The sequence below is a fragment of the Chiloscyllium plagiosum genome, unplaced genomic scaffold, assembly GCF_037043375.1.
Source record: "Chiloscyllium plagiosum isolate Xiang-an unplaced genomic scaffold, Cpla_swu_hap1 HiC_scaffold_38, whole genome shotgun sequence".
NCBI lineage: Eukaryota > Metazoa > Chordata > Chondrichthyes > Orectolobiformes > Hemiscylliidae > Chiloscyllium > Chiloscyllium plagiosum.
Genome location: NW_028270176.1, coordinates 22,803,828 through 22,829,390, shown reverse-complemented (window position 1 = coordinate 22,829,390; position 25,563 = coordinate 22,803,828). Strand labels below are relative to the sequence as shown.

The following is a 25,563-nucleotide window of genomic DNA, read 5'->3' as shown; positions in this document are numbered from 1 at the left end:
GCCGCAGTCTGCCTGTTCCCTCTCTTCTTGCCTCAGTCTGCCTGTTCTCTCTCTCACTGCCTCAGTCTGCCTGTTCCCACCCTTACTGCATCAGTCTGCCTGTTCTCTGTCTTCCTGCCTCAGTCTGCCTGTTTCCTCTCTCACTGCCCCAGTCTGCCTGTTCTCTGTCTCCATTCCTCCGTCTGCCTGTTTCCTCTCTCACTGCCCCAGTCTGCCTGTTCACTCCCTCACTGCCTCAGTCGGCCTGCTCCCTCTCTCATTTCCTCAGTCTGCCTGTCCTCTCTCAGTGCCTGCCTCAGTCTGCCTGCTCCCTATCTCACTGTCTCACTCTGCATGTTCCCTCTCTGTCTCAGTCTGCCTGTTCTTTCTCTCACTGCCTCAGTCTGCCTGTTTCCTCTCTCTGCCTGCCCCAGTCTGCCTGCTCCCTCTCTCCCTGCCTCAGTCTGCTGGTTCTCTCTCTCACTGCCTCAGTCTGCCTGTTTCCTCTCTCACAGCCTCAGTCTGCCTGTTTCCTCTCTCACTGCCTCAGTCGGCCTGCTCCCTCTCTCATTTCCTCAGTCGACCTGTCCTCTCTCTCTGCCTGCCTCAGTCTGCCTGTTCCCTCTCTCACTGCCTCCGTCTGCCTTCTCCCTCTCTCCCTGCCTCAGACTACCTGTTCTCTCTCTCACTGCCTCAGTCTGCCTGCTCCCTATCTCACTGCCTCAGTCTGCCAACTCCCTCACTCACTGCCTCAGTATGCCTGTTCTCTCTCTTACTGCCGCAGTCTGCCTGTTCCCTCTCTCCTTGCCTCAGTCTGCCTGTTCTCTCTCTCACTGCCTCAGTCTGCCTGTTCCCACCCTTATTGCATCAGTCTGCCTGTTCTGTCTTCCTGCCTCAGTCTGCCTGTTTCCTCTCTCACTGCCCCAGTTTGCCTGTTCTCTGTCTCCATTCCTCCATCTGCCTGTTTCCTCCCTCACTGCCCCAGTCTGCCTGTTCACTCCCTCACTGCCTCAGTCGGCCTGCTCCCTCTCTCATTTCCTCAGTCTGCCTGTCCTCTCTCAGTGCCTGCCTCAGTCTGCCTGCTCCCTATCTCACTGTCTCACTCTGCATGTTCCCTCTCTGTCTCAGTCTGCCTGTTCTTTCTCACACTGCCTCAGTCTGCTTGTTTCCTCTCTCCGTGCCTCAGTCTGCCTGTTCCCTCTCTCACTGCCTCAGTCTGCCTTCTCCCTCTCTCCCTGCCTCTGTCTGCCTGTTCTCTCTCTCACTGCCTCAGTCTGTCCGCTCCCTCCCTCACTGCCTCAGTCTGCCTGCTCCCTCTCTCATTGTCTCAGTCTGCATGTTCTCTGTCTTACTGCCTCAGTCTGCCTGTTTCCTCTCTCACTGCCTCAGTCTGCCTGCTCCCTCTATCCTTGCCTCAGTCTGCCTGTTCGCTCTCTCTCTGCCTCAGTCTGCCGGTTCTCTCCCTTTCTGCCTCAGTCTGCCTGTTTCCTCTCTCACTGCCTCAGTCTGCCTGTTCCCTCTCTCACTGCCTCAGTCTGCCTTCTCCCTCTCTCCCTGCCTCAGTCTGCCTGTTCTCTCTCTCACTGCCTCAGTCTGTCCGCACCCTCTCTCACTGCCTCAGTCTGCCTGCTCCCTCTCTCATTGTCTCAGTCTGCATGTTCTCTGTCTTACTGCCTCAGTCTGCCTGTTTCCTCTCTCACTGCCTCAGTCTGCCTGCTCCCTCTATCCTTGCCTCAGTCTGCCTGTTCGCTCTCTTTCTGCCTCAGTCTGACGGTTCTCTCCCTTTCTGCCTCAGTCTGCCTGTTTCCTCTCTCACTGCCTCAGTCTGCCTGTTCCCTCTCTCACTGCCTCAGTCTGTCCGCTCCCTCTCTCACTGCCTCAGTCAGCCTGTTCCCTCTTTCGCTGCTTCAGTCTGCCTGCTACCTCTCTCACTGTCCCAGTCTGCCTGTTCCCTCTCTCACTGCCTCAATCCACCTGTTCTCTCCCTTATCGCCTCAGTCTGCCTGTTCCCTCTCTCACTGCCTCAGTCTGCCTGTTCCCTCTCTCCCTGCCTCAGTCTGCCTGTTCACTCCCTGACTGCCTCAGTTCGCCTGCTCCCTCTCTCACTGCCTCAGTCTGCCTGTTTCCTCTCTCACTGCCCCAGTCTGCCAGGTCCCTCTCTCACTGTCTCAGTCTGCCTTTTCTTTCTCTCACTGCCTCAGTCTGCCTGTTTCCTCTCTCTGCCTGCCCCAGTCTGCCTGCTCCCTCTCTCCCTGCCTCAGTCTGCCGGTTCTCTCTCTCACTGCCTCAGTCTGCCTGTTTCCTCTCTCACAGCCTCAGTCTGCCTGTTTTCTCTCTCACTGCCTCAGTCGGCCTGCTCCCTCTCTCATTTCCTCAGTCGACCTGTCCTCTCTCTCTGCCTGCCTCAGTCTGCCTGCTCCCTCTCTCACTGCCTCAGTCTGCCTGTTTCCTCTCTCACTGCCTCAGTCTGCCTGTTTCCTCTCTCACTGCCCCAGTCTGCCTGGTCCCTCTCTCACTGCCTCAGTCTGCATGCTCCCTCTCTCCCTACCTCAGTCTGCCTGTTCTCTCTCTCACTGCCTCAGTCTGCCTGTTTCCTCTCTCACTGCCTCAGTCTGCCTGCTCCCTCTCTCATTGTCTCAGTCTGCATGTTCTCTGTCTCACTGCGTCAGTCTGCTTGCTCCCTCTCTCACTCCCTCAGTCTGGCTGCTCCATCTCGCCCTGCCTCAGTCTGCCTGTTCTCTCTCTCACTGCCTCAGTCTGTCTGCTCCCTCTCTCACTGCCTCAGTCTGCCTGCTTCCTCTATCCTTGCCTTAGTCTGCCTGTTCTCTCTCTCACTGCCTCAGTCTGCTGGTTCTCTCCCTTTCTGCCTCAGTCTGCCTGTTTCCTCTCTCACTGCCTCAGTCTGCCTGTTCCCTTTCTCACTGCCTCAGTCTGCCTGTTCCCTCTCTCACTGCCTCAGTCCACCTGTTCTCTCCCTTATTGCCTCAGTCTGCCTGTTCCCTCTCTCAATGCCTCAGTCTGCCTGGTCCCTCTCTCCCTGCCTCAGTCTGCCTGTTCTCTCTTTCACTGTCTCAGTCTGCCTGTTCTCTGTCTCACTGCCTCAGTCTGTGTGTTCTCTGTCTCCCTGCCTCCGTCTGCCTGTTTTCTCTCTCACTGTCCCAGTCTGCCTGTTCACTCACTCACTGCCTCATTCGGCCTGCTCCCTCTCTCATTTCCTCAGTCGGCCTGTCCTCTCTCTCTGCCTGCCTCAGTCTGCCTGCTCCTTCTCTCACTGTCTCACTTTGCCTGCTCCCTCTCTGTCTCCGTCTGCCTGTTCTCTCTCTCACTGCCTCAGTCTGCCAGTTTCCTCTCTCACTGCCTCAGTCTACCTGTTCCCTCTCTCACTGCCTCAGTCTGCCTGTTCCCTCTCTCCCTGCCTCAGTCTGCCTGTTCACTCCCTGACTGCCTCAGTGTGCCTGCTCCCTCTCTCACTGCCTCAGTCTGCCTGCTCCTTCTCTCACTGTCTCACTTTGCCTGCTCCCTCTCTGTCTCCGTCTGCCTGTTCTCTCTCTCACTGCCTCAGTCTGCCAGTTTCCTCTCTCCGTGCCTCAGTCTACCTGTTCCCTCTCTCACTGCCTCAGTCTGCCTGTTCCCTCTCTCCCTGCCTCAGTCTGCCTGTTCACTCCCTGACTGCCTCAGTGTGCCTGCTCCCTCTCTCACTGCCTCAGTCTGCCTGTTTCCTCTCTCACTGCCCCAGTTTGCCTGATCTCTCTCTCACTGTCTCAGTCTGCATGTTCCCTCTGTGTCTCAGTCTGCCTTTTCTTTCTCTCACTGCCTCAGTCTGCCAGTTTCCTCTCTCTGCCTGCCCCAGTCTGCCAGGTCCCTCATTCACTGCCTCAGTCTGCCTGCTCCCTCTCTCACTGTCTCAGTGTGCCTGTTCTTTCTCTCACTGCCTCAGTCTGCCTGTTTCCTCTCTCACTGCCCCAGTCTGCCTGGTCCCTCTCTCACTGCCTCAGTCTGCCTGTTCTCTCTCTCACTGCTTCAGTCTGCCTGTTTCCTCTCTCACTGCCTCAGTCTGCCTGCTCCCTCTCTCATAGTCTCAGTCTGCATGTTCTCTCTCTCACTGCGTCAGTCTGCCTGCTCCCTCTCTCACTGCCTCAGTCTGGCTGCTCCCTCTCTCCCTGCCTCAGTCTGCCTGTTCTCTCTCTCACTGCCTCAGTCTGTCTGCTCCCTCTCTCACTGCCTCAGTCTGCCGGCTTCCTCTATCCTTGCCTTAGTCTGCCTGTTCTCTCTCTCACTGCCTCAGTCTGCTGGTTCTCTCCCTTTCTGCCTCAGTCTGCCTGTTCCCTTTCTCACTGCCTCAGTCTGCCTGTTCCCTTTCTCACTGCCTCAGTCTGCCTGTTCCCTCTCTCACTGCCTCAGTCCACCTGTTCTCTCCCTTATTGCCTCAGTCTGCCTGTTCCCTCTCTCCCTGCCTCAGTCTGCCTGGTCCCTCTCTCCCTGCCTCAGTCTGCCTGTTCTCTCTTTCACTGTCTCAGTCTGCCTGTTCTCTGTCTCACTGCCTCAGTCTGTGTGTTCTCTGTCTCCCTGCCTCCGTCTGCCTGTTTTCTCTCTCACTGTCCCAGTCTGCCTGTTCACTCACTCACTGCCTCATTCGGCCTGCTCCCTCTCTCATTTCCTCAGTCGGCCTGTCCTCTCTCTCTGCCTGCCTCAGTCTGCCTGCTCCTTCTCTCACTGTCTCACTTTGCCTGCTCCCTCTCTGTCTCCGTCTGCCTGTTCTCTCTCTCACTGCCTCAGTCTGCCAGTTTCCTCTCTCACTGCCTCAGTCTACCTGTTCCCTCTCTCACTGCCTCAGTCTGCCTGTTCCCTCTCTCCCTGCCTCAGTCTGCCTGTTCACTCCCTGACTGCCTCAGTGTGCCTGCTCCCTCTCTCACTGCCTCAGTCTGCCTGCTCCTTCTCTCACTGTCTCACTTTGCCTGCTCCCTCTCTGTCTCCGTCTGCCTGTTCTCTCTCTCACTGCCTCAGTCTGCCAGTTTCCTCTCTCCATGCCTCAGTCTACCTGTTCCCTCTCTCACTGCCTCAGTCTGCCTGTTCCCTCTCTCACTGCCTCAGTCTGCCTGTTCCCTCTCTCCCTGCCTCTGTCTACCTGTTCCCTCTCTCACTGCCTCAGTCTACCTGTTCCCTCTCTCACTGCCTCAGTCGGCCTGCTCCCTCTCTCCCTGCCTCAGTCTGCCTGTTCTCTCTCTCACTGCCTCAGTCTGTCTGTTTCCTCTCTCACTGCCTCAGTCTGCCTGCTCCCTCTCTCCCTGCCTCAGTCTGCCTGTTCTCTCTCTCACTGCCTCAGTCTGCATGTTTCCTCTCTCACTGCCTCAATCTGCCTGCTCCCTCTCTCATTGTCTCAGTCTGCATGTTCTCTGTCTCACTGCCTCAGTCTGCCCGGTCCCTCTCTCACTGCCTCAGTCTGCCTGTTCTCTCTCTCACTGCCTCAGTCTGTCTGCTCCCTCTCTCACTGCCTCAGTCTGCCTGCTCCCTCTCTCATTTTCTCAGTCTGTATGTTCTCTGTCTCACTGCCTCAGTCTGCCTGTTTCCTCTCTCACTGCCTCAGTCTGCCTGCTTCCTCTATCCTTGCCTGAGTCTGCCTGTTCTCTCTCTCACTGCCTCAGTCTGCCAGTTCTCTCCCTTTCTGCCTCAGTCTGCCTGTTTCCTCTCTCACTGCCTCAGTCTGCCTGTTCCCTTTCTCACTGCTCCAGTCTGCCTGTTCTCTCTCTCACTGCCTCATTCTGCCTGCTCCCTCTCTCACTGCCTCAGTCTGCCTGTTCCCTCTCTCACTGCCTCAGTCTGCCTGTTCTCTCCCTTATATCCTCAGTCTGCCTGGTCCCTCTCTCCCTGCCTCAGTCTGCCTGTTCTCTCTCTCACTGTCTCAGTCTGCCTGTTCTCTGTCTCACTGCCTCAGTCTGTGTGTTCTCTGTCTCCCTTCCTCCGTCTGCCTGTTTTCTCTCTCACTGTCCCAGTCTGCCTGTTCACTCTCTCACTGCCTCAGTCTGCCTGCTCCCTCTCTCACTGTCTCACTTTGCCTGCTCCCTCTCTGTCTCCGTCTGCCTGTTCTCTCTCTCACTGCCTCAGTCTGCCAGTTTCCTCTCTCCGTGCCTCAGTCTGCCTGCTGCCTCTCTCCCTGCCTCAGTCTGCCTGTTCTCTCTCTCACTGCCTCAGTCTGCCTGCTCCCTCTCTCACTGCCTCTGTCTGCCTGCTCCCTCTCTCCCTGCCTCAGTCTGCCTGATCTCTGTCTCACTGCCTCAGTCTGCCTGTTTCCTCTCTCACTGCCCCAGTCTGCCTGTTCCCTCTCTCCCTGCCTCAGTCGGCCTGTCCTCTCTCTCTCTGCCTGCCTCAGTCTGCCTGCTCCCTGTCTCACTGTCTCAGTCTGCCTGCTCTCTGTCTCGATGCCTCATGCTGACTACTCTCTGGCCGCTTTTTGGAAAGACTGGTATTGACGTCGGAGGCCTCTGTTGCCACTGACCCACATCTCACATCAGGTAAGTAGGTATGACTTGGGTAAAAAGACTGGGGAGAAAAGATTGGAAAAAGCAAAAGTGACAGCGGACTGAGCAGATGACCCTTGTGCATGCAGGAGCCTTATGCACTGTGCTGTCAATCTGCTTCCATCATTTTGCCAAACAAGAATGATTACATTATAAGACCCTCAATAAAACAATTCTTCCATCATCGTCGTCTTTGCTACAGCCAACTTTATGTCCAACTGTGCCCCTTGCTTTCGATCCCATAGACTCTTATACTCTTGACCCATTCTGACATTGTGATGGAAGCAAAGGAGCTGATGAAGCAGCTGAGGATGATGGGCCAGAGGAGTCCCTATGGATAAGACCTGAACTTAAGACGGCTGATTGCCAACAACCACGACCATCTTCCATTCTTATGTAATGGGGAAGAGTAAACCAATACTGAAACTCAAAAGTTTCCACAGTTCATGACAAATGTTGAGAATTATTTCTCTCCAGTGTGGAAACAGGCCATTTTGGCCCAACAAGTCCACACCGACCTCCGATGAATATCCCAGACCTGTTCCCCTACCCAATGACTTTCCATTTCTCCTGAGTAATGCATCAAACCTACACCCCACTGAACACTATGGGCAATTTAGAGTCAAGATTAGAGTGGTACTGGAAAAGCATAGCAGGTAAGGCAGCATCTGAGGAGCAGGAGAATCAATGTTTCGAGCGGGAGCCCTTCATCAGCAATGAGGCTGGAAACTTTGGGAGTTGTATATTTTCTCTCTCCACCCCGAGGCTCCCAGCCTCATTCCTGATGAAGGGCTTTTGCCCGAAACGTCGATTTTCCTGCTCCTCGGATGCTGCCTGACCTGCTTTGCTTTTCCAGCACCACTCTGATCTAAACTCTGGTTTCCAGCATCTGCCATCCTCACTTTTGCCTTGCAATTTAGCCTGGCCCATTCACCTGACCTGCACATCTTTGGGCTGTGGAAGGAAACCGGAGCAAACCTACGCAGACACGGGGAGAATGTACCAACTCCATACAGACAGTCACCCTGAGGCTGGAATCGAACCTGGGCCCCTGGCGCCGTGAGGCAGCAGGGCTAATCACTGAGTCACTGTGCCATCAATTAAACCATCAGCTTTCCGAAATGACTGTGGCTCAGGATTACTCAAATTTGCACCAGATTTTGTTATTAACAGGACACAGTATCTATTTATTGCAAACGCATTTCTTAATTTGCAAACTGTAATGAAGAATAAAGAACTGTTGTCTACCCTCAATGGTAAACTTCAATCCCAAATACAGACAGACTCACTTAAGAATAAGACAGATGGTTTGACAGGAAATGATGGAGAAAACATTACGATAGGGAAAAGACAAATACTGAAAACAATAGCCTAGGCCTCACTGATGGGACTGATTGCCTTTCACAGTTTTGTTCATTTTAACAATTGATGACAGGATATAGTCTGTAGAGTGATGGTCATTTTCAATTTAATACTTGAACATAGTTGCACATAGATTTTTTATTTAAATTTTCTGGGTGTTTTATTCATTGTTTCACTCCCAAAAAAAGTAATAGATGTTTTGTATATTACATCTGTGGATACTTCTGGTTAACCTGCTCCCACCTGACTGCAGCAAATTGATTCGTCCAAAGAATTTAGTCTTTACCCTAAAGGCTCCTGATGACTCTCTGAAACTCTAATTTAGCAGTGACAAGAACAACACATTTCCTACAGGACTTGTAGCAATCGATATGTCCAAATTGCAAAATTCGCATGGCATTTCAGCTCTGTAATGGAGTCTGGCTTCTTTTACTGTTTGTATTTAAAAATCGAAGAATTTGTTGCCCCTTGTGCTTCTGTTTTGATCTGTCGTACATAGCCTTGAGAAAGAGGAATCCCAAAGTGGGAACGATAGGGGGAGATGGACAGAACGAGGAATTGACTGAGATCTGCAGATAAAGATTAAGTGACAAAAAGAGAAAATCAGAGATAAAAGCTAACATGGAGAGTAAAGAGAGAAAGACAAGCTGAGATCAAATTTCAAGGTGAAAGTCAATAAGCATTCGTCAGAGTAGCCAAATGTAGGTAGCACAGAGTTCACTACCAATTGCAAATCCCTGCTTCAGTGCACGGCTGCAGTTTATTTTCCATAAGAAAGTTACTCATGAAATATGGGTGCCCGTTCGTCAGTCAAATATATTACTCACCACTTATTCCCCTTCCAAAGTGTCGTGAAATACGAAAGGCGATGTGGTGGAAGTAGATATATATTGCTCTTAGGCAGCAAATGACAAGACTTAAATCCAGGTCTAGGTACATTTCTCTGACAATATGGAGCTCCCTAGTAGTGACCCTTGGACAGCAAACCCTCACCCAATACTATCTCTGATATTGTCATACTCCCTCATTATATACCTTCTGACGGTTCAGTGTTCCATTCATCTTGACCATTCGATAGTTTAGTGCTTCTTCGCTATTGATTCTCCAACAATATGCATCACTTCCTCATTACAGACCTCCCAAAAGCGCGACACAGCTTCACTACATGTCCTTAAGTACTGATATTGCACGACTAACGTAGAACTGTGCCTCTGACTGTGCAGCACTCCTTCATTGCAACCCATTTGGCATTGCAACATACAACTGACATTTCAGTTTTCCCTCAATATCCCTCAATTCCCACAAATCATTGTTTTGAAGCTTGCTTTCAGGCTGCGGAGTGAGTCTTGAACCCGCAATGTTTGGACTCTGAGTTGGCAACTGAGACAGAGCTGGTATGCTAACATATTTGGGTTGTTTCTCAGAGCAATGTTGTGTCTTTTGTGTGTTCAGTTTAACGTGTGAATTCTGAGTTTCCACAACAGCTGCAGACCAAGGTAACCGACTTCCTGTTCATTAACATTCGCAGACTTGAAACACGATGAAGACCTTCATTCTCCTTGCTTCTTGCCTTTTCGTGCTGGGATCTGTCAGTGGAGGTATGTCAGTTCTGGTGTATCACAGGCTACAGTTCGTCATCCCCATAGCAAGCTTTATTTCCCAATAGGAGTGAGCAGCTGTGCAGAAGACATAGCTCCTAAATTCTAACATGAAACTGAATACAGTTAATTCCATCTCTTTGTGTGTGTATGTGTGTGTGTCTGTAACTGTATGTTTGTGTGTCTATATGTAAAACCGCGCACGTGGCACAGCAAATACCTCTGTGAGCTTCAGTTATAAAGAAGCAAGTTTGGGAAATGCGGCAGAGTGGCATCATCACTACACTGGTAATCCAACGCCCAATTTTAATTCTCTGGCGATTTCGTTCAAATCCCATCCATGGCACATGATGAAATTTAATGGGGCGAGCAATCAGAAATAAGGTTTTCAATTGGATGATAGCCATTATCATATTGAAAGGACGAATGGCCAATGCCATAGTGTCATACAGAATGGAAACAGACCTTTCAGTCCATTCCAAACATAATCCCAAACTGATTTGGTCTCGCATGCCTTCTTCTAGCCCAATCATTCCCGTTCATTTACTTGTCCAAATATCTTTTAAACATTGCACATGTATCCACATCTCACTTCCTCAGGAAGTTCATTGCACATGAGAACTACTCTCTGTATAGAAAATTTTCACCTCATATCTGTTTAAAATCTCCACCTTCTCATATTAAAAATGTGGCCCCTAGTCATCTCCCATTTCGGGACAAGAACTCTAACATTAACTCTATATTAATACCTTTCACAATTTTATACACCACGATAAGGCAGCATCTCAAGCTCTTACACTCCAGTGAAAAATGTCCCAGCCTATGCAGCCTTCTTCTGTATTCTATGTTGTTATCTCTATGAGTTTGCTGCATGCCTGTTAAGGTTACTTATGTGTGGACGACTATGTAAGTATGACTGCAGATGAAATATATGGAGGGTGGGAATATAGATGTAGGTAGGCAAGGAGGTAAATGGGTTAGATCAGAAGGGAGGTCCGGTGCATCAGGGTGGCTGCAGAATTTGCAGGATTTGACGGGAGCAAGCAGATGGTGAGCACCAACATTTCCTTCAGAGCGATTCACTTAATTAAGTTGCTACACTCCAAAACGTGCCACTGAATGTACCAGCAGAGATATTGAAAAAAGATCATGGGGAACAGGTTTGTGACCACTGATAAAAGGGAACCCAGGAGATCTGGGCCATGCCAACTTCCAGGTGGAGTTACTCAGGAGTTAGACATCGTGGAAGTCATGAGCAGCATACTGGAATGACCGGAAGTTAGGGGGCAGAGGTGAGTGTAATGGATAGTCATGGATAATATTGGATTCCCCTCCATACAAAATACACTTTGGAGGAAGCTGTAAGGTATGAAGGTGGATAGAATCTCCCAGACCCACTGAAGTAAAGCCCACAGTTCTGATGGAGAGAGCTGAGAAAGTTATGGAGACTATGGTTGTGATCTTTCAGGAATCACTGGTGACAGAGAGGGTCGCAGAGGAGCTGGAAATGGCAAATGTAACACCCCGGTTTTAAAAAGAGACAAAGGCAGAAAACAGGAAGATATAGGCCGGTTAGCCTGACCTTGTTATTGGCAATATTTTACAGTCAATGATTAAGGATGAGATTACAGAATACTTGTTAAAACAGCTTCGTCAAGGGGACATCATGTCTGACAAATCTGGTAGAATTCTTTCAGGAGTAACAAGCAAGTTAGACGAAGGAAATTCAGTGAACATAAACTATTTGGATTTCCAGAAAGCCTTTGACAAGATGCAGTACATAGAGGTTGCTAAATAAGAGTCCACGCTGTCAGGGGCTAGGTACTGTCATAAACAGAGTAGTTAAGATTAGAGTTTTGCTTGAAAAGCACAGCATCTGAGGAGCAGGAAAATCAACGTTTCGGGCACAATCTCTAAACAGAATAGTGGCTGACAGGCAGAAGGCAGGGAGTAGGGATTAACAGATCTTTTTCAAGATGGCATCCAAGGACTAGTTCCGCAGGAGTCTGTGTTGGGACCACAACAGCTCACGTTGTACATTAGCAAGCTGAACAAAGGAATTGAGGGTATTGTTGCTATCTACAGATTGCACAAAGATAGATGGAGGGACCAGTTGTGTTGAGGAAGTGGAGATGCTGCACTCAGACTTCAGGTATAGTTAGTAAGGTTGCAGAAGACACCAGAATTGGAGGTGTAGTGGACAGCGAAGAAGGTTACCACAGACTACAATGAGATCTTGATCAGATGGGACAATGGGTTGAGAAGTGGCAGATAGAGTTTGGAGAAATGTGAGATGCTGCATTTTGGGAAAGCAAATCTTAGCAGGACTTTTACACTTAATGGAAAGGTCCTGCAATGTGTTGCTAAATAAGGAGATCTTGGAGTGCAGGTTCATGGCTCCTTGAAAGTGGAGTCACCGGTAAATAGGATAGTGAAGAAGGTGAGTGGTATGCTTTCCTTCATTGGTCAGAGTCTAGACTACAGGAGTTGGAAGGTCATGTTGCAGCTTACAATACATTGATTAGGCCACTTTTGGAATACTGTGTGCAATTCAGGTCTTCTTCCTATTGGAAAGATGTTGTGAAACTTGAAAGGGTTCAGAAAAGATTTGCAAGAATGTTGCCAGGGTTGGAGAATTTGAGCTATTGGGAGAGATTGAATAGTCTGGGGCTGTTTTCTCTGGAGCGTTGGAGGTTGAGGGGTGACCTGGTAGAGGTTTATAAAATCATGAGAAGCATGGATAGGATAAATAGACAAATACTCTTCCCTGGGGTGGGGGAGTCCAGAACTAGAGGGCATAAGTTTAAGGTGACCGGGGAAAGATATAAAAAAGACCTGAGGGGCAATGTTTTCATGCAACGGGTGGTACATGTATGGAATTAGCTGCCAAAGGAAATGGTGGAGGCTGGTACAATTGAAAAGGCATCTGGATGAGTACATGAATAGGAAGGGTTTGGAGGGATATGGGCTGGGTGCTGGCAGGTGGGACTACATTGGGTTGCGATATCTGGTCGGCATGGACAGGTTGGACTGAAGGGTCTGATTCCGTGTTGTACATCTCTATGACTCTATGATTCTAACTAAGAGTGACAGATAGAAAGTGTGAGTTTATGCACTTTGATAGGAAGCATTGATTATGTTCTGTATGGCATTCATTTCAACAAGACTGGACTGAAAGAGCAGAGATGTAGTGTTGAGGCTGCAAAAGGCTCTGCTCAGACTGCATTAGAAATATTGTTCACAATTTTGGGATCCTGTCTAAGGAAGAATGGGCTGGCCTTGAACAGGGTGAAGAGGAGGTTTACAGAAATGGTCCCCAAGACAAAGGGCTTGTGAAATGCGGAGAAGTTGAGGATTCTGAGTCTGTATTCAATGGAGTTTAGAGGTGAGATCTGACAGAAATATACAGAACACTGAAAAGTCTCGGTAAAATATGTGTACACTTGTTCGAGAGACTGGGACCAGTGTAAAAGGACAACAGGTAAGAACTGTGGTAAGGAGGAATTTCCTCAGCCAGAAGGCGGTGCGTTTGGGGAGCCCACTGTGTTTATTTAAGATAGTGAGAGATGCATCAGTTCTTGATTGGTAAGGCGTCCAACGTCTATGGGGTTGAAGCAGGAGAATGGAGTTGAGCTGTGATTGCATGGTGGGCCGAATGGTCTAATTCTGCTCCTAAATATTATGATCTTATGATATGATGATAATATGCCTAACAGTTCCCCATAGGTAATGACGCAGATAGGGAAATCCGAATTGTCCGATTTCTCTGGTTGCTGCTTGGAGTTGGAGACTATTTATGAGAGTGTTGAGTGTCAGATTTCCCTGATGGATGGGTTGTAGTTCTCAGGCAATTTTAGTGGAGTCAGTATACCTTAGTCATCTATGAACAGCACCTTGAATGATTTGCGCTATTGTGAGAAATTTCCACTCCTGTTTCTATAACACTGCCACTCCATTCCGAAATGGCACTGATGTGAACTCATTGTTTTATTTTAAAGGTTTCTCAGGCAAGTCGCTGGTCTTCCAGACTCAAACCGACAATTCTTACGTGAAGCTGCTTCCCGCCGAATTTCCCCAGCTCTCTGCATTCACCCTCTGCCTGAGGGCCGCCTCAGAGGCGAAGCGAGGTTACAGCTTGTTCTCCTATGCCACAGCGACTAAGGACAACGAGTTACTGCTCTGGCACAACGAGAACACAAAGCTCTCCCTCCGCCTTGACACTGACTTGCTCGATTTTGACCTCCCAGAGCTGGACGCCCAACTGAGACACATCTGCGTGACCTGGGACTCCCTGACTGGACTCATCACCTTCTGGATCAATGGAGTCCGGAGCCTTCGCAAAGTTGGCCATCAGGGTGGCATGGTGGGTGGAGGGGGCATTGTTATCCTGGGGCAGGAGCAGGACCAGGAAGGGGGTGGGTTTGACAGACAGCAGAGTTTTGTAGGAGAGTTGACAGATGTTAACCTGTGGGACCATGTCCTGTCCCCAACAGACATCAAGGTGTTAAATCGAGGATGCCACCGCGCAGGGGGTAACATCATCAATTGGGCCACAGTGGAATACGAGAGCAGGGGAATAATCAACATCCAGGGCAATAAAGACTGCAAGCACCAAGCTGCCTGTGATGAGTTGACAATGACAGGAAAATGCATTCACACAGAATCTAACTCTCACACATTTTCATGTGCACACATAATGTCAGACTCAGCCACACCCCCGTATATGCATACACACAAACACACCCATACACACACCATATACAAATCACATGAGAACCAATGTGCACTTCACAAACAAAATTAGGACTTGAAAGAGTACCTGCTTTCAAGTTGGCTGGGCACTGGATTGTGAATGATCCTTTGTCGGATGTTTAATACCTGGTCTTGAAATCTATTTGATAAGATTAGGGAAGATTTGCATAATATCACCCAAATGCACAAAGTTTAAAATGTAGCGCTTGCTATCTGATCAAAATAATAAAATAGCATCCAGAAATTCGAATTGTCTCTGTGTTTATATTACAAAAATGTCTGTCAAATGTTGCTACCCTTTTCATCTAAATCCACCTGTGTTTGAATGCCTTCCTGACCTATCACATTCTCTGTCACTTTCTCTCAGATTCACACACACACACGCAGTACAGCTGATATGAGGAAGACGATCCTGGCTGAAGAGGGTTGCAGAGAGAATGAGGGTTGCACGGGAGAAATGAGGTTACAGAGATAGGGAGGATTGTAGGGGCCAGAGAGGTTCACAGAGATAGGACTGTTACGTGGGAGGTTTGCAGGCTAGCTAGGAATGAGGGATGAGGAAGGAATTGAGACGTTGTATAGTTGGAGGAGTTTATATGAATAGGGGAACTCAGTATGGCTTCAGGGAGTCGTGGGACAGCTCAACTCTATGAATTTAGTCATGAGGGGCAGGGACAGCAGAACTTGAGACATGATGAATTTTATGAAAGGTATAACGTGAGATATCAGACACAGTACGTTGTAACATTTATGTCTGTATGGGCGAATGAGGAGGAAAGATGGTGCAAATGATAGTGCAGTGGCACATTTGAGTAACATGGGGGCAGAGATGCAACGCAGGATAATGCAACGACAGAGGTGAGGAAAGGGGAGTGGCATGGCATACTGCGTAGTATGCTATTGGATAATTAGGACTACATCCACTGGAGTTTTGAAGAATGAAAGCGGGGGAGGAACACAGAAGCCGACAACATTTTGACAAACTGGGCAGGGTAACAGCAGGGAGGGTGCTCCCGATGGTCAGTGATTCCAGAACAAGGGGTCACAGTTTAAAGATACAAGGTAGCCCTGCAGTGACATTAGCTGCTACAGAAAGCACTTGAGGGCAACACTTTGAAATTTTCAATAAGAAGTTATATATTGTTCTTGGGGCTCAAATGATCAGAAGGTATGGGGAGAAAGTAGGAAGAGATACTGAGTAGGATCGTCTGCCATGATCATATTGAATTCCGGAGTTGGCTGGAAGGACTGAATGGCCCACTCCAGCTCCAGTTTTCCAGGTCTTCCATCTACCTGCAGAATTCAGTGATTTGATGAGAGAAACATTGCCTGCACAAATGAATGCATCCCATCCTATAGCAGAAGCAGGAAATGAGGAACCCCGATAGAACTGCGCAGAAAGACGTGCGCACAGATAACGCATGCGCAGATGGCTGCATGCCGAGCCAAACAGACAGGGAAAAGAAACACGCATCCTTATCTTAAAAAAAACACCCGCATGTTCTAGGGTTTTTAGCTCTTTAGCAATGACGTACGACTCAGCGGAAACAGTGACAGTTTTGAGGGCATGCCCACGGTAAATATGGTTTCCTTGAGGAAATATTTCACTCAGTTCGGAATGGAGCAATGGCGGCTGCAATGACCACCATCGACCATGACATCCTTATAACACTAACTCTCCAATCCTGCCAACCTTTTCTAAACCCTCACTGATCTAATAATATCCTAAACACTAGAGTCAGGCCGCCCAATCTATTGAACTCATCATCAGGCCATGAGTGGACGGGAGACTGGTGGGCCTTTTTTTAACATTGGGTTTTCCTCCATTTATTTATTTTCATTTATTATTTACCTGAGCTGCAGGCATGGACGGCATTTCGTCAATCCCTGGTTTCCCTTGAGCTAAGGTGTCTTGTTGGGTCACTTCCAATTCAAACCTCATTGCTATGAGTCAAGTCACGTGTAAACCAAACCAGATAAGATGTCAGGGTTTGGAGGGATACGGGCCGAGTGCTGGCAAGTGGGACTAGATTGGGTTGGGATATCTGGTCGGCATGGACGGGTGAAGGGTCTGTTTCCATGCTGTACATCTCTATGACTCTCTCTGAGGGTCTTTAGTGAACGCAAACGTGTTAACATCAAGAGCCATCAGGTCCTGCTGGCACATATTCCAGCAATATCCTGGGCTAAAATGATAGGCACTTGCGTGGGAATCATTAACCTAGTGGCATTATCAAGAGATTATTAATCCACAAGACTGTAATAATCTTCTGGGTACCTGAGTTCAAATGTCACCATGGCAGATAGTGCAACTTGATTTCAGTAAAACTGGGACAAAATAATGACCTGCTAGATAATTGGTAAAAGTCCTGAGTGCATGGCCGTATGCACACTATGAATTTAGAGAAAATGATTTATCATAAATGTCAAACACGTTCTGTTGAACCAACATTTGCTGTTGTTGCTTTATTTTGATATATCTGATGAAGTCCAAAATCAGCATTAAAGAAATAATCACAAGGTCTATACCCAACACATTAATAATAACCTCAAACTACACGAATTATTATCGGGTGCAAGGCACCAGAGGACACTTTTTCAGCAAAGTTCACAGCTCACCGGTTCATTTGCTGACATTGCACTCAGCAGTTCTGTCAGTTCTAGAAAATCGAAATGGAATTATGTATGTTGCAAAGGCCTAATTGAGCAATGCGGTTTTTTTTTCCAGAAAGAATGTATATCACCCTCCCAAGGGCAATGTCTAACAGGTTCCACCCCTACGTGGCAAGTTTGCCATTTAAAGCAATGAGGATACTGGAGATAACGTACATCCATGTGATACCACTGTCCTGAGAAACAATAACAATGTTTTCTTTAAAAAAAAGACATGCAGCTTTTAAAATGTTCTTCCCATATTACTCATTAGTTCATTGTGAACTTAAAGAAGTGCAATCCATTTTAAAGTTCATTTTATAAAATGCGTTTGGCAGGAGTGAACAGAAAGAGAGTGTAATCACAAAGAAGCGAACTGAAATGTAGAATAAATTGCAACGTAACATTCTAAAGTATAAAAAAAGGTGAGAGATTGAGAAAGCAGACGCAAACCGTACGTTTCAACCAGCAGGGCAACTTAGAGTGAGACGTCACAGTTTTAGGATAAGGACTAGGTGGTTTCAAGAAAGATGAAAATAAGTTATTTTCTCAATTGATTGTGAATCTGCAAATGTTAGAAACTAGAATGCAGTGAGACATTAAGTAATTTTAATGTGGAGATTGACAAACTATAATTAATAATGGGTTGAAGACTTATGGAGAACAGAGAGGAAAATGGAGCTGAGGCCGAGGTGAGATTAGCCCTAATTGCAGGAAATAGCAGAGCAGGCTCGAGGGCTTGAATTGCCTCCGTTTGCTCCTGTATTTATGATCTTATGTAAAGGAATGCACAAAATAATACCCCGACTTAATATGTAAAAACGATTGTGAAACTTGCATCAAGTGGTTTGGCACCTGCACAACATTTAGCTCCGTTGGTTGGATGGCCAGTTTGCAATGCAGAGTGGAACTAACAGCCTGGTTTCAATTCATTGGACAACCTGAAATCCTGCTCAACTCTCCCACTTTCCTGAGACCCTCTGGTTAAACCACAGCCACTGATCTCTCTGCAATGAGCGAGCCAGCCTCTGGCACTACTGCAACTTTAGCTTCCACCTGCTCAAGTACATTTTGAAGAAAAACTTACAGTCAGGTATAGCCTTGAATTGGAAAATCGCAATGGAAGCAACACGTAAAGACCCTTTCCCAACCACCATCTCTGTTTCAGGTCTTCAGACTATTTAGTTAATCCCATTCCCCTGCTATTTCTCCTTACCCTGGATATATTTCCCTCAATATCTTCATTCAATTTCCACTTAAGTTCCCAACTGATTTGTTTAAACTATTCAGGCTGTCATTTCGAGATTATGGCAGACCACTGCCTGAAAGGAAAATCTATACTCGCGGCTATCTATTTTGATAATTAGTCTGCATCCTCACCCATCATTTATAGACAGCTACAGGAAGGATATTATTAAATTGGCGAGGCTACAGAAACGATGTACCAGGATACCATCAGGACTGGAGAGTTTGAGTTATCAGGAGAGTCTAGGACATTTTTCACTGGAGGGTAGGAGGTTAAGGCATATAAAATCATAACGGATATAGATAAGACGAATAATAAAGGACTTTTCACAGGGTAAGGAAGTCTAAAACCAGAGGGCATATGTTTATGGTGAGAGGGGAAAAGATACAAAAGGGACTTTTACACACAGAGGGTTGTCCATGTTTGTAATGAGCTGCCAGAGGAAATTATGGATGCACGTACAGTTACAATATTTAAAAAGCATTTGGAGAGGTTTAGAGGGATATGGGCCAAATGCAGACAAGTGGGACTTGGTTAGTTTGGGAAACTCGGTCGATGTAGGGTAAATTGGACTGAACAGTCTGTTTCCGTGTTGTACAACTCTGTGACTGTGTGACTCGATGATGTGGTTGATCATATATTTGCCCACGGCAACTTCTTGCTGTCACCATGCTGCAAGAAGAATAAGCCTGGCATTTCCGGTCTCCACTGGAACTCAAGACCTGGTACTGGCACTATTTTATGAAACATTGGCGGTGGACTCTTCAATATAATAACAATCATCCTCAATCAATGGATAATGCCGATATCAAGAACAGATCTAGTACAAATCTAGTTATACTAGAGCACTCTTAGTTGCATTCCATTTTAAGTTCCAACAAAAGGTTATTTTGTTGCAGTGGTAGTGTCCCTACCTCTGAGCGAAGATACCTAGGATCAAGTCCCATCTGTTCCAGAGGTGTCTAATAACGCCTCTCAACAAGTTGATCAGAAAATGTACCAGCTCTGCTGAACTGCCAAGTGAATTAATTATAATAGGTGTCAGTATGGGACAGTAGGTCACACCATTGAATCTTCAGCACAAGAGAGAGACTCATGACTCCAAGACTGAAGATGTACCTTTCGATATTTGTACTGAGACACTGTGAAATCAATAAACTAGCCACCACAGAACACACTATTGAACCAATACTGATGGAATTCCACCTTTTTGTGAGATATGCAGTGAACTAAGACCTGATCAGGATAGTCATTGTTCAGTTAGAGAGCTTTGATACTGTCCCTCTGCATCAAGTCAGGGGTGAGCCTGGAAGAGGTTGCATTGATATGCTGCATTTCAGGATTTAGAGGACTTTAGAAAGTCAGCGAGGATTGTAGAAGCTGGCTGAAATTGCAGAGTGATGGAGGGTTGTAGGAACGGGAGAAGGTGACAGAGAGAGAAATGGAGAGACTGGCGGTGTTTTCAGAATTAGCGAGGGGTGTGGGGCTGGAGGAAGTTACAGGGATAGAGATGGGTTTAGAGCTGTCAAAGGTTGTAGAGGTAGGAAGGTTTGAAGGGGTAAGCGAAAGTTACAGAGATATGTGAGATTGTTGGGCCTTATTTTGCAAAGCAACAAAAACAAATTGATTCTGCAGTTGAGATGCTTACAAAAATGGAGAGGGTTTCAGGACCTGCAGAAGTTGTGTGTGTTCAGGAAGGTTGTAAAGATGGGATGAGCTCATTGCTGTAATGAATATTGTCAGGCTTGGGGAAGTCATAGAGATAAGGAAGGTTATGGGGATTAGTTCTTTAAGCTGGGCTGAGGCTGGGGATGGGGCACGGAATGAACCTTAAATTTAAATTGAATGCACTGCAGCCATGTGTATTAAGTCTAAGATAGACAGATAGAAAGTGTAAGGGTGTATTCATGTGTGTATGTCTGTATCGTGTGTTTTGTGTGTGTGTGCGTGTTTGTATGTACACGCACGCGTGTGTCCATCCATTTCTGAATGATTGTCTGTAATCTGAGTTTCTGATTTTCTGTATTTCACATCCATGTTGTTGATATATATGCGTCTGAATGTGTGCATTGAAGCTGCACATAAGACTTAAATGCTTGCAAATCAAAATAAATTTATGAGGAGCATTGACATCTAATGTTCAGTCAGCTCCTGAATTGTTTAAATAAGGAGTTCAATGGCAGTAATTCTATTGCTCAATAATCTCCTTCCTCCTGTGCAAGCTCCTTAAATTGCTCATTCGTACAGCACAAAGCTGCACAGACTCCTACATGTCGGGTGAGAGAACACCGATCCCACAGTGCAATCCAAACCAGTAAGTACCAGTCACAGATGTACGGAAACTGAAAGAGACAAAGAGAGAAAGAGTAAGGACAGTGGGAATAGGCATGCAAATAAATGGTCAATGAGTGGGGGCAGAGGGGACAAAATCAGAAGGGGTGCACATCATAGGGACAGACAGAGAGGAAGGTAAAAGCAGAGAGAGATGGAGAGATAGCGAGAGAGAGAGAAATTGAGAGAGACGGCAAGAGGTGGAGGAAGAAAGACGGGGAGAAACAGACACTGAGAAAAGGAAGGAGACAGAGAGAAAGGCATGCCTAAAGGAAGAGACACGGAGTCAAATTGAAACAGAGAGAGAGAGAGAGCAAATGATGGACAGTGAGGAGAAAGAGACAGAGAGCGTTAGAGGCACAGATGTATCGCATTCTTTCAATTCATCTGGGCAACTCTTAGAGTACTGACATTCACACAGCTCAGGGCACCCTTAGTACTGGCTGTTGGGCCATGCGGCCCTCACTCACTGCTGGCCTTCCGAGAGTGAAGCACAACTTCGGCATTGACCCGCCAAGCAGATTGGCACACACTCGGAACTCGCAGACAGAAAGTGTAGCATACCCTCAGCACTGACCTTCTGACATTGCATCACTCCCTCGGTGCAGATTGTAGCAGATTGCAGTGGTACCTCAGTGTTGTCTCTCCGACAGTACCACACTCTCTCACGGTGGTAAATCAGATGCTGGAAATCAGAGTCGAGATTAACGTGGTGCTGGAAAAACGCAGCAGGTCAGGCAGCATCAGAGGAGCAGGGAAGGGCTGCTCCTGATGAAGGGCTTTTGCCCGAAACGTCGATTTCCCCGCTCCTCGGATGCTGCCTGACCTGCGGCGTTTTTCCAGCACCTCTCTCACTACTAACCCTTAGATAGTGCAGTACTCCCTCAGTACAGATCCTCCAGTAGTACAGAACTCCCTCAGCACTGACCCTCCGACAGTGCAACACTCCCTCAGCACTGACCCTCCGACAGTGCAGCACTCCCTCAGCACTGACCCTCCGACAGTGCAGCACTGACCCTCTGACAGTGCAGCACTCCCTCAGCACTGACCCTCCGACAGTGCAGCACTCCCTCAGCACTGACCCTCCGACAGTGCAGCACTCCCTCAGCACTGACCCTCCGACAGTGCAGCACTCCCTCAGCATTGACCCTCTGACAGTGCAGCACTCCCTCAGCACTGACCCTCCGACAGTGCAGCACTCCCTCAGCACTGATTCGGTGACAGTGCAGCACTCCCTCAGCACTGACCCTCTGACAGTGCAGCACTCCCTCAGCACTGACCCTCTGACAGTGCAGCAATGCTGAAATATAGCAGAGGAGAGACAACTTCAATGTCTGCATGGAAGACCAATTCAATGCGATTTTAAACAATAGCCCGTCTACACCGATGTAGGAATGTTTGCCAGTGGACCAAACCTGTGCACTGCCAAACCTCGGAAAGAGTTATTGGGGATATCACTTTGTCTCCTGGGTGTTGAGTTTTCCATGTCAGTGTTGGACCGCAGATCCGATTGTACTAAGCAGCATCAAACCTAGGGACGTAACTCTCTGATCATTACCATTTACAGACTGTTCGCACGATGAAGAATCTCTTTCTCCTTGGGCTTGTCAGCTGCATTATTCTACCTGGACTGGTCCATGGAGGTATGCTTGCTTTGATAGCAAACAGGCTGCGGGGTTGCAATCCTCATTCCAAAATGTATTTTCTAATGCCGAGAATGAGCAGCCACGCAGAGCAGGGAGGTAGCAGATCGCAAAAGGAAACCCAGCTCTACGTCAGAGTGTGTTTGTGTGTCTGTACATGAAAGAGCCATGGAGGCGTAGACATTCGGTCAGTTTTTTTTTCTCACAGCAGGGACAGAGGCCTTTCAGTCCATCGTGCACATGCCAGTCTTCAAGCACTTACCTGTTCTATTTCTATTTACCAGCACTTGACCCACAGCTTTTTTATGGTAATGAATTTCTAGTGCTTATTAAATACTTCTCAAATGTCTTGAGTGTCCCAACCTTTGTAATCCTTAAGGCCTTACGTTCCAGATACACGCAACCCTCTGCATGCAATTAACTTAAATGTCCCCTTGAAATTTCCGTTCTTTATCTTAAAGCTGTTCCAGTTGGTTACTAATCCCTCTGCTAAGGTGAAAGATTTCTCACTGACTATATCACTTAGATCATTGTACACTTCAATCAGTTCTGCCTTCAGTCTCCTCTGCTGGAAAGCAAACAAGCATAGGATGTCTGTTCTGTCTTCAGTGTCTGCATGCTTTTCTGTGTGCCGATGCGAACGGGTCTTAATGCGTGTTTGTGTGTATGTGTGTGCAGGTCTCTCTGTTCATCCATGTGAATGAGTATCACTGATTTTGTCAGTTTATGGAAATGATATTTTCAATTAGAATTCCTACAGTGTGAAAGCAGGCCATTGGACCCAACATGTCCACACCGACCTCCAAAGAGCATCCCACCCAGACCCATCCCCTAAACCTATTACTCTACATTACCCCTGACTAATGCACTTAGTCTACACATCCCTGAACACAATGGGACAATTTAGCATGGCCAATCCACCCTAACCTGCGCATGGTTTGCACTGCTGCCTCACAGCGCCAGAGACCCGGGTTCAATTCCCACCTCAGGCGACTGACTGTGTGGGGTTTGCACATTCTCCCCGTGTCTGTGTGAGTTTCCTCTGGGTGCTCCGGTTTCCTCCCACAGTCCAAAGATGTGCAGGTCAGGTGAATTGGCCATGCTAAATTGCCCGTAGTGTTAAGTGAAGGGGTAAATGTAAGGGAATGGGTCTGGGTGGGTTGCGCTTCGGCGTGGACTTGTTGGGCCACGCTGTAAGTAATCTGGACTGTGGCAGAAAACCGGAACACCCGGAGGAAACCCACGTAGACACGGGGAGAATGTGCAAACTCCACACAGATAGTTGCCCCGAGGCTGGAATCGAACCCGGGCCCCTGGTATTGTGAGGAGCGCTGCTAACCACTGAGCTACCGTGCTGCCCAACAACATTTGCGTGGGTGCTTTTCTGTGTTTTCGTGTATGAATTCCTGTTTCTTTGCGCGTGCTTGTGTGTACAGAAGTCAATGCGTTTCTGTGACATGCATGCGTGTACGCATATGAATGAGAAACTGTGCTTCTTTGGAGAGCCTGTGCTAATAAGTGGGTTTTTTGTGTGACTGTGTGTAAATCTGTTTATAAACGTAACGGTGTCTATGAGGTAGAGAAAGTGTGTGTGTGTGTTTGACAGAGAATACCATGAGTATTTGGTCGAGAGAGAGAGAGAAAAAACAATCTTAGATTAGATTAGATTCCCCACAGTGTGGAAACAGGCCCTTCGGCCCAACAAGTCCACACCGACCCGCCGAAGCGCAACCCACCCAGACCCATTCCCCTACATTTACCCCCTTCACCTAACACTACGGGCAATTTAGCCTTGCCAATTCACCTAACCTGCACATCTTTGGACTGTGGGAGGAAACCGGAGCACCCGGAGGAAACCCACGCAGACACGGGGAGAATGTGCAAATTCCACACAGAGAGTCGCCTGAGGCGGGAATTGAACGCGGGTGTCTGGCGCTGTGAGTCAGCAGTGCTAACCACTGTGCCACCGTGCCGCCTGTTTAAGGGCGTCCCTCAGCCTCCAACGCTCCAGGGAAAACAGCCCAGCCTATTCAGCCTCTCCTTGTAGCTGAGGGTGTGCGACCGCACGACAGTGCTTGTTTGAAGGTGTGTGAGTGCGTGAAGAGTAGGAGGCTGGAAGATCCGTCCTTTCCCCATTTCCGCCTCTCCCTTTCCCTTTGCATCTCACAGATGTTCCTTTCCAAAGGCTCAACGCTGAATTTTCCTTTGTTTACAGGTTTATTGGGCAAATCGCTAGTTTTCTCGACTCAAACCGACAGTATTTACGTCAAGCTGCTGCCCAATGAATTCTCCCAGCTCTCGGCGTTCACCCTCTGCCTGAGGGTTGCCTCAGAGGAGAAGCGAGGCTACAGCCTGTTGTCCTATGCCACAAATGCTACGGACAATGAGTTGCTGCTCTGGCAAGAGGGCGCAAAGCTGTCCCTGTACTTTGGCAGCGACTCATTCCATTTCGCCCTCCCGGTGAACGACGCTCTGCTGAGGCACATCTGCGTGAGTTGGGACTCCTCAAACGGATCCATCACTTTCTGGATCAATGGAGTCCGGAGTTTTCGGAAAGTCGGGAAAAAAGATGGGGTAGTCCGAGGCGGTGGTACGTTCATCCTGGGTCAGGAACAGGACTTGGTGGAGGGCAAGTTTGAGAGCAAGCAGAGTTTGGTGGGAGAGCTGACAGATGTCCACCTGTGGGACCATGTCCTGTCAGCAAACGACATCAAGGCGCTCAGTCAAGGGTGTCACAGCGCTGGGGGTAACATCATCAACTGGGACACAGTGCTATACGAGAGCAGGGGGAATGTGAATGTGGAGGATAATCATGATTGTTGCTTCTAAAAAAAAACACATTGGGACTTGATTGAGGCACTCACCATGCTGTCTCTCCTCCGGGCACTCCTGTAATCAGGCACAAGTGCAGAAACACAAATACACCCCAACACATCCTCCTTAACACAACCCACGCCAGCACAGTGAAACATGGGTAGATACAGAAACGAATGCACCACAATAACATGCATGAACTAATCTGTAGCTTATGGATGTGCGCAACAGTTGCAAATAATCATGGACGCGTGTCAGAGGTTAGACTGCTGAGAGAGCCCCCTGAGTCAAAATCTATCCTGAATTATGAATGTGCCTTCATGTAATTGCAAATAATTAATCCCTATATATCCCTCTGTGCTTTCATGACTATGTGCGAATCAAGCATTGAGCAAATACACAAAATAAACAGTTATTCTTGCCATTAAATTGATAAACTTGCAATACAAAAGAGGCTTCTTTGATTTTATTCTGAACGTTTTCTCTCTCTGTCTATTAATCACATGCACGTACCTGTGTACACTTTTCAGTGGCAATGTTGCTACTCTCAGACCAGGAGACCTAGTTTCAAACCTTATCTCCTCTAGACGCCTGTTACAACATCGCTGAGCAGATTGATTGGGGAGGTTATTTCTTGGGCAGCTACCAGGAATTGGGAAGTCAGTGGGTAC

General features: G+C 47.8%; 2 protein-coding genes across 3 annotated transcripts in view; both read left to right on the top strand.

Moving 5' to 3' along the window:
- Window positions 1–14,450, top strand: part of LOC122544177 (C-reactive protein-like) — a 30,376-nt gene extending 15,926 nt beyond the window's left edge. For both annotated transcript variants that reach the window (XM_087981034.1, XM_043683212.2), the window contains 2 exons: window positions 9,385–9,454; window positions 13,453–14,450. In XM_087981034.1, coding sequence (XP_087837160.1) covers window positions 9,397–9,454; window positions 13,453–14,258 — 864 coding nt within the window. In that variant the 5' untranslated portion in view covers window positions 9,385–9,396 and the 3' untranslated portion in view covers window positions 14,259–14,450. The remainder of the gene's footprint in view (window positions 1–9,384; window positions 9,455–13,452) is intronic.
- A 5,919-nt stretch (window positions 14,451–20,369) lies between these two features.
- LOC122544178 (C-reactive protein-like) lies at window positions 20,370–25,335 on the top strand. The gene is made up of 3 exons (XM_043683213.2): window positions 20,370–20,418; window positions 22,003–22,078; window positions 24,294–25,335. Exons 2-3 carry the CDS (start codon window positions 22,015–22,017, stop codon window positions 24,905–24,907), a joined length of 678 nt encoding a protein of 225 aa, XP_043539148.1. The 5' UTR covers window positions 20,370–20,418; window positions 22,003–22,014; the 3' UTR covers window positions 24,908–25,335.
- Window positions 25,336–25,563: the final 228 nt, after the last annotated feature.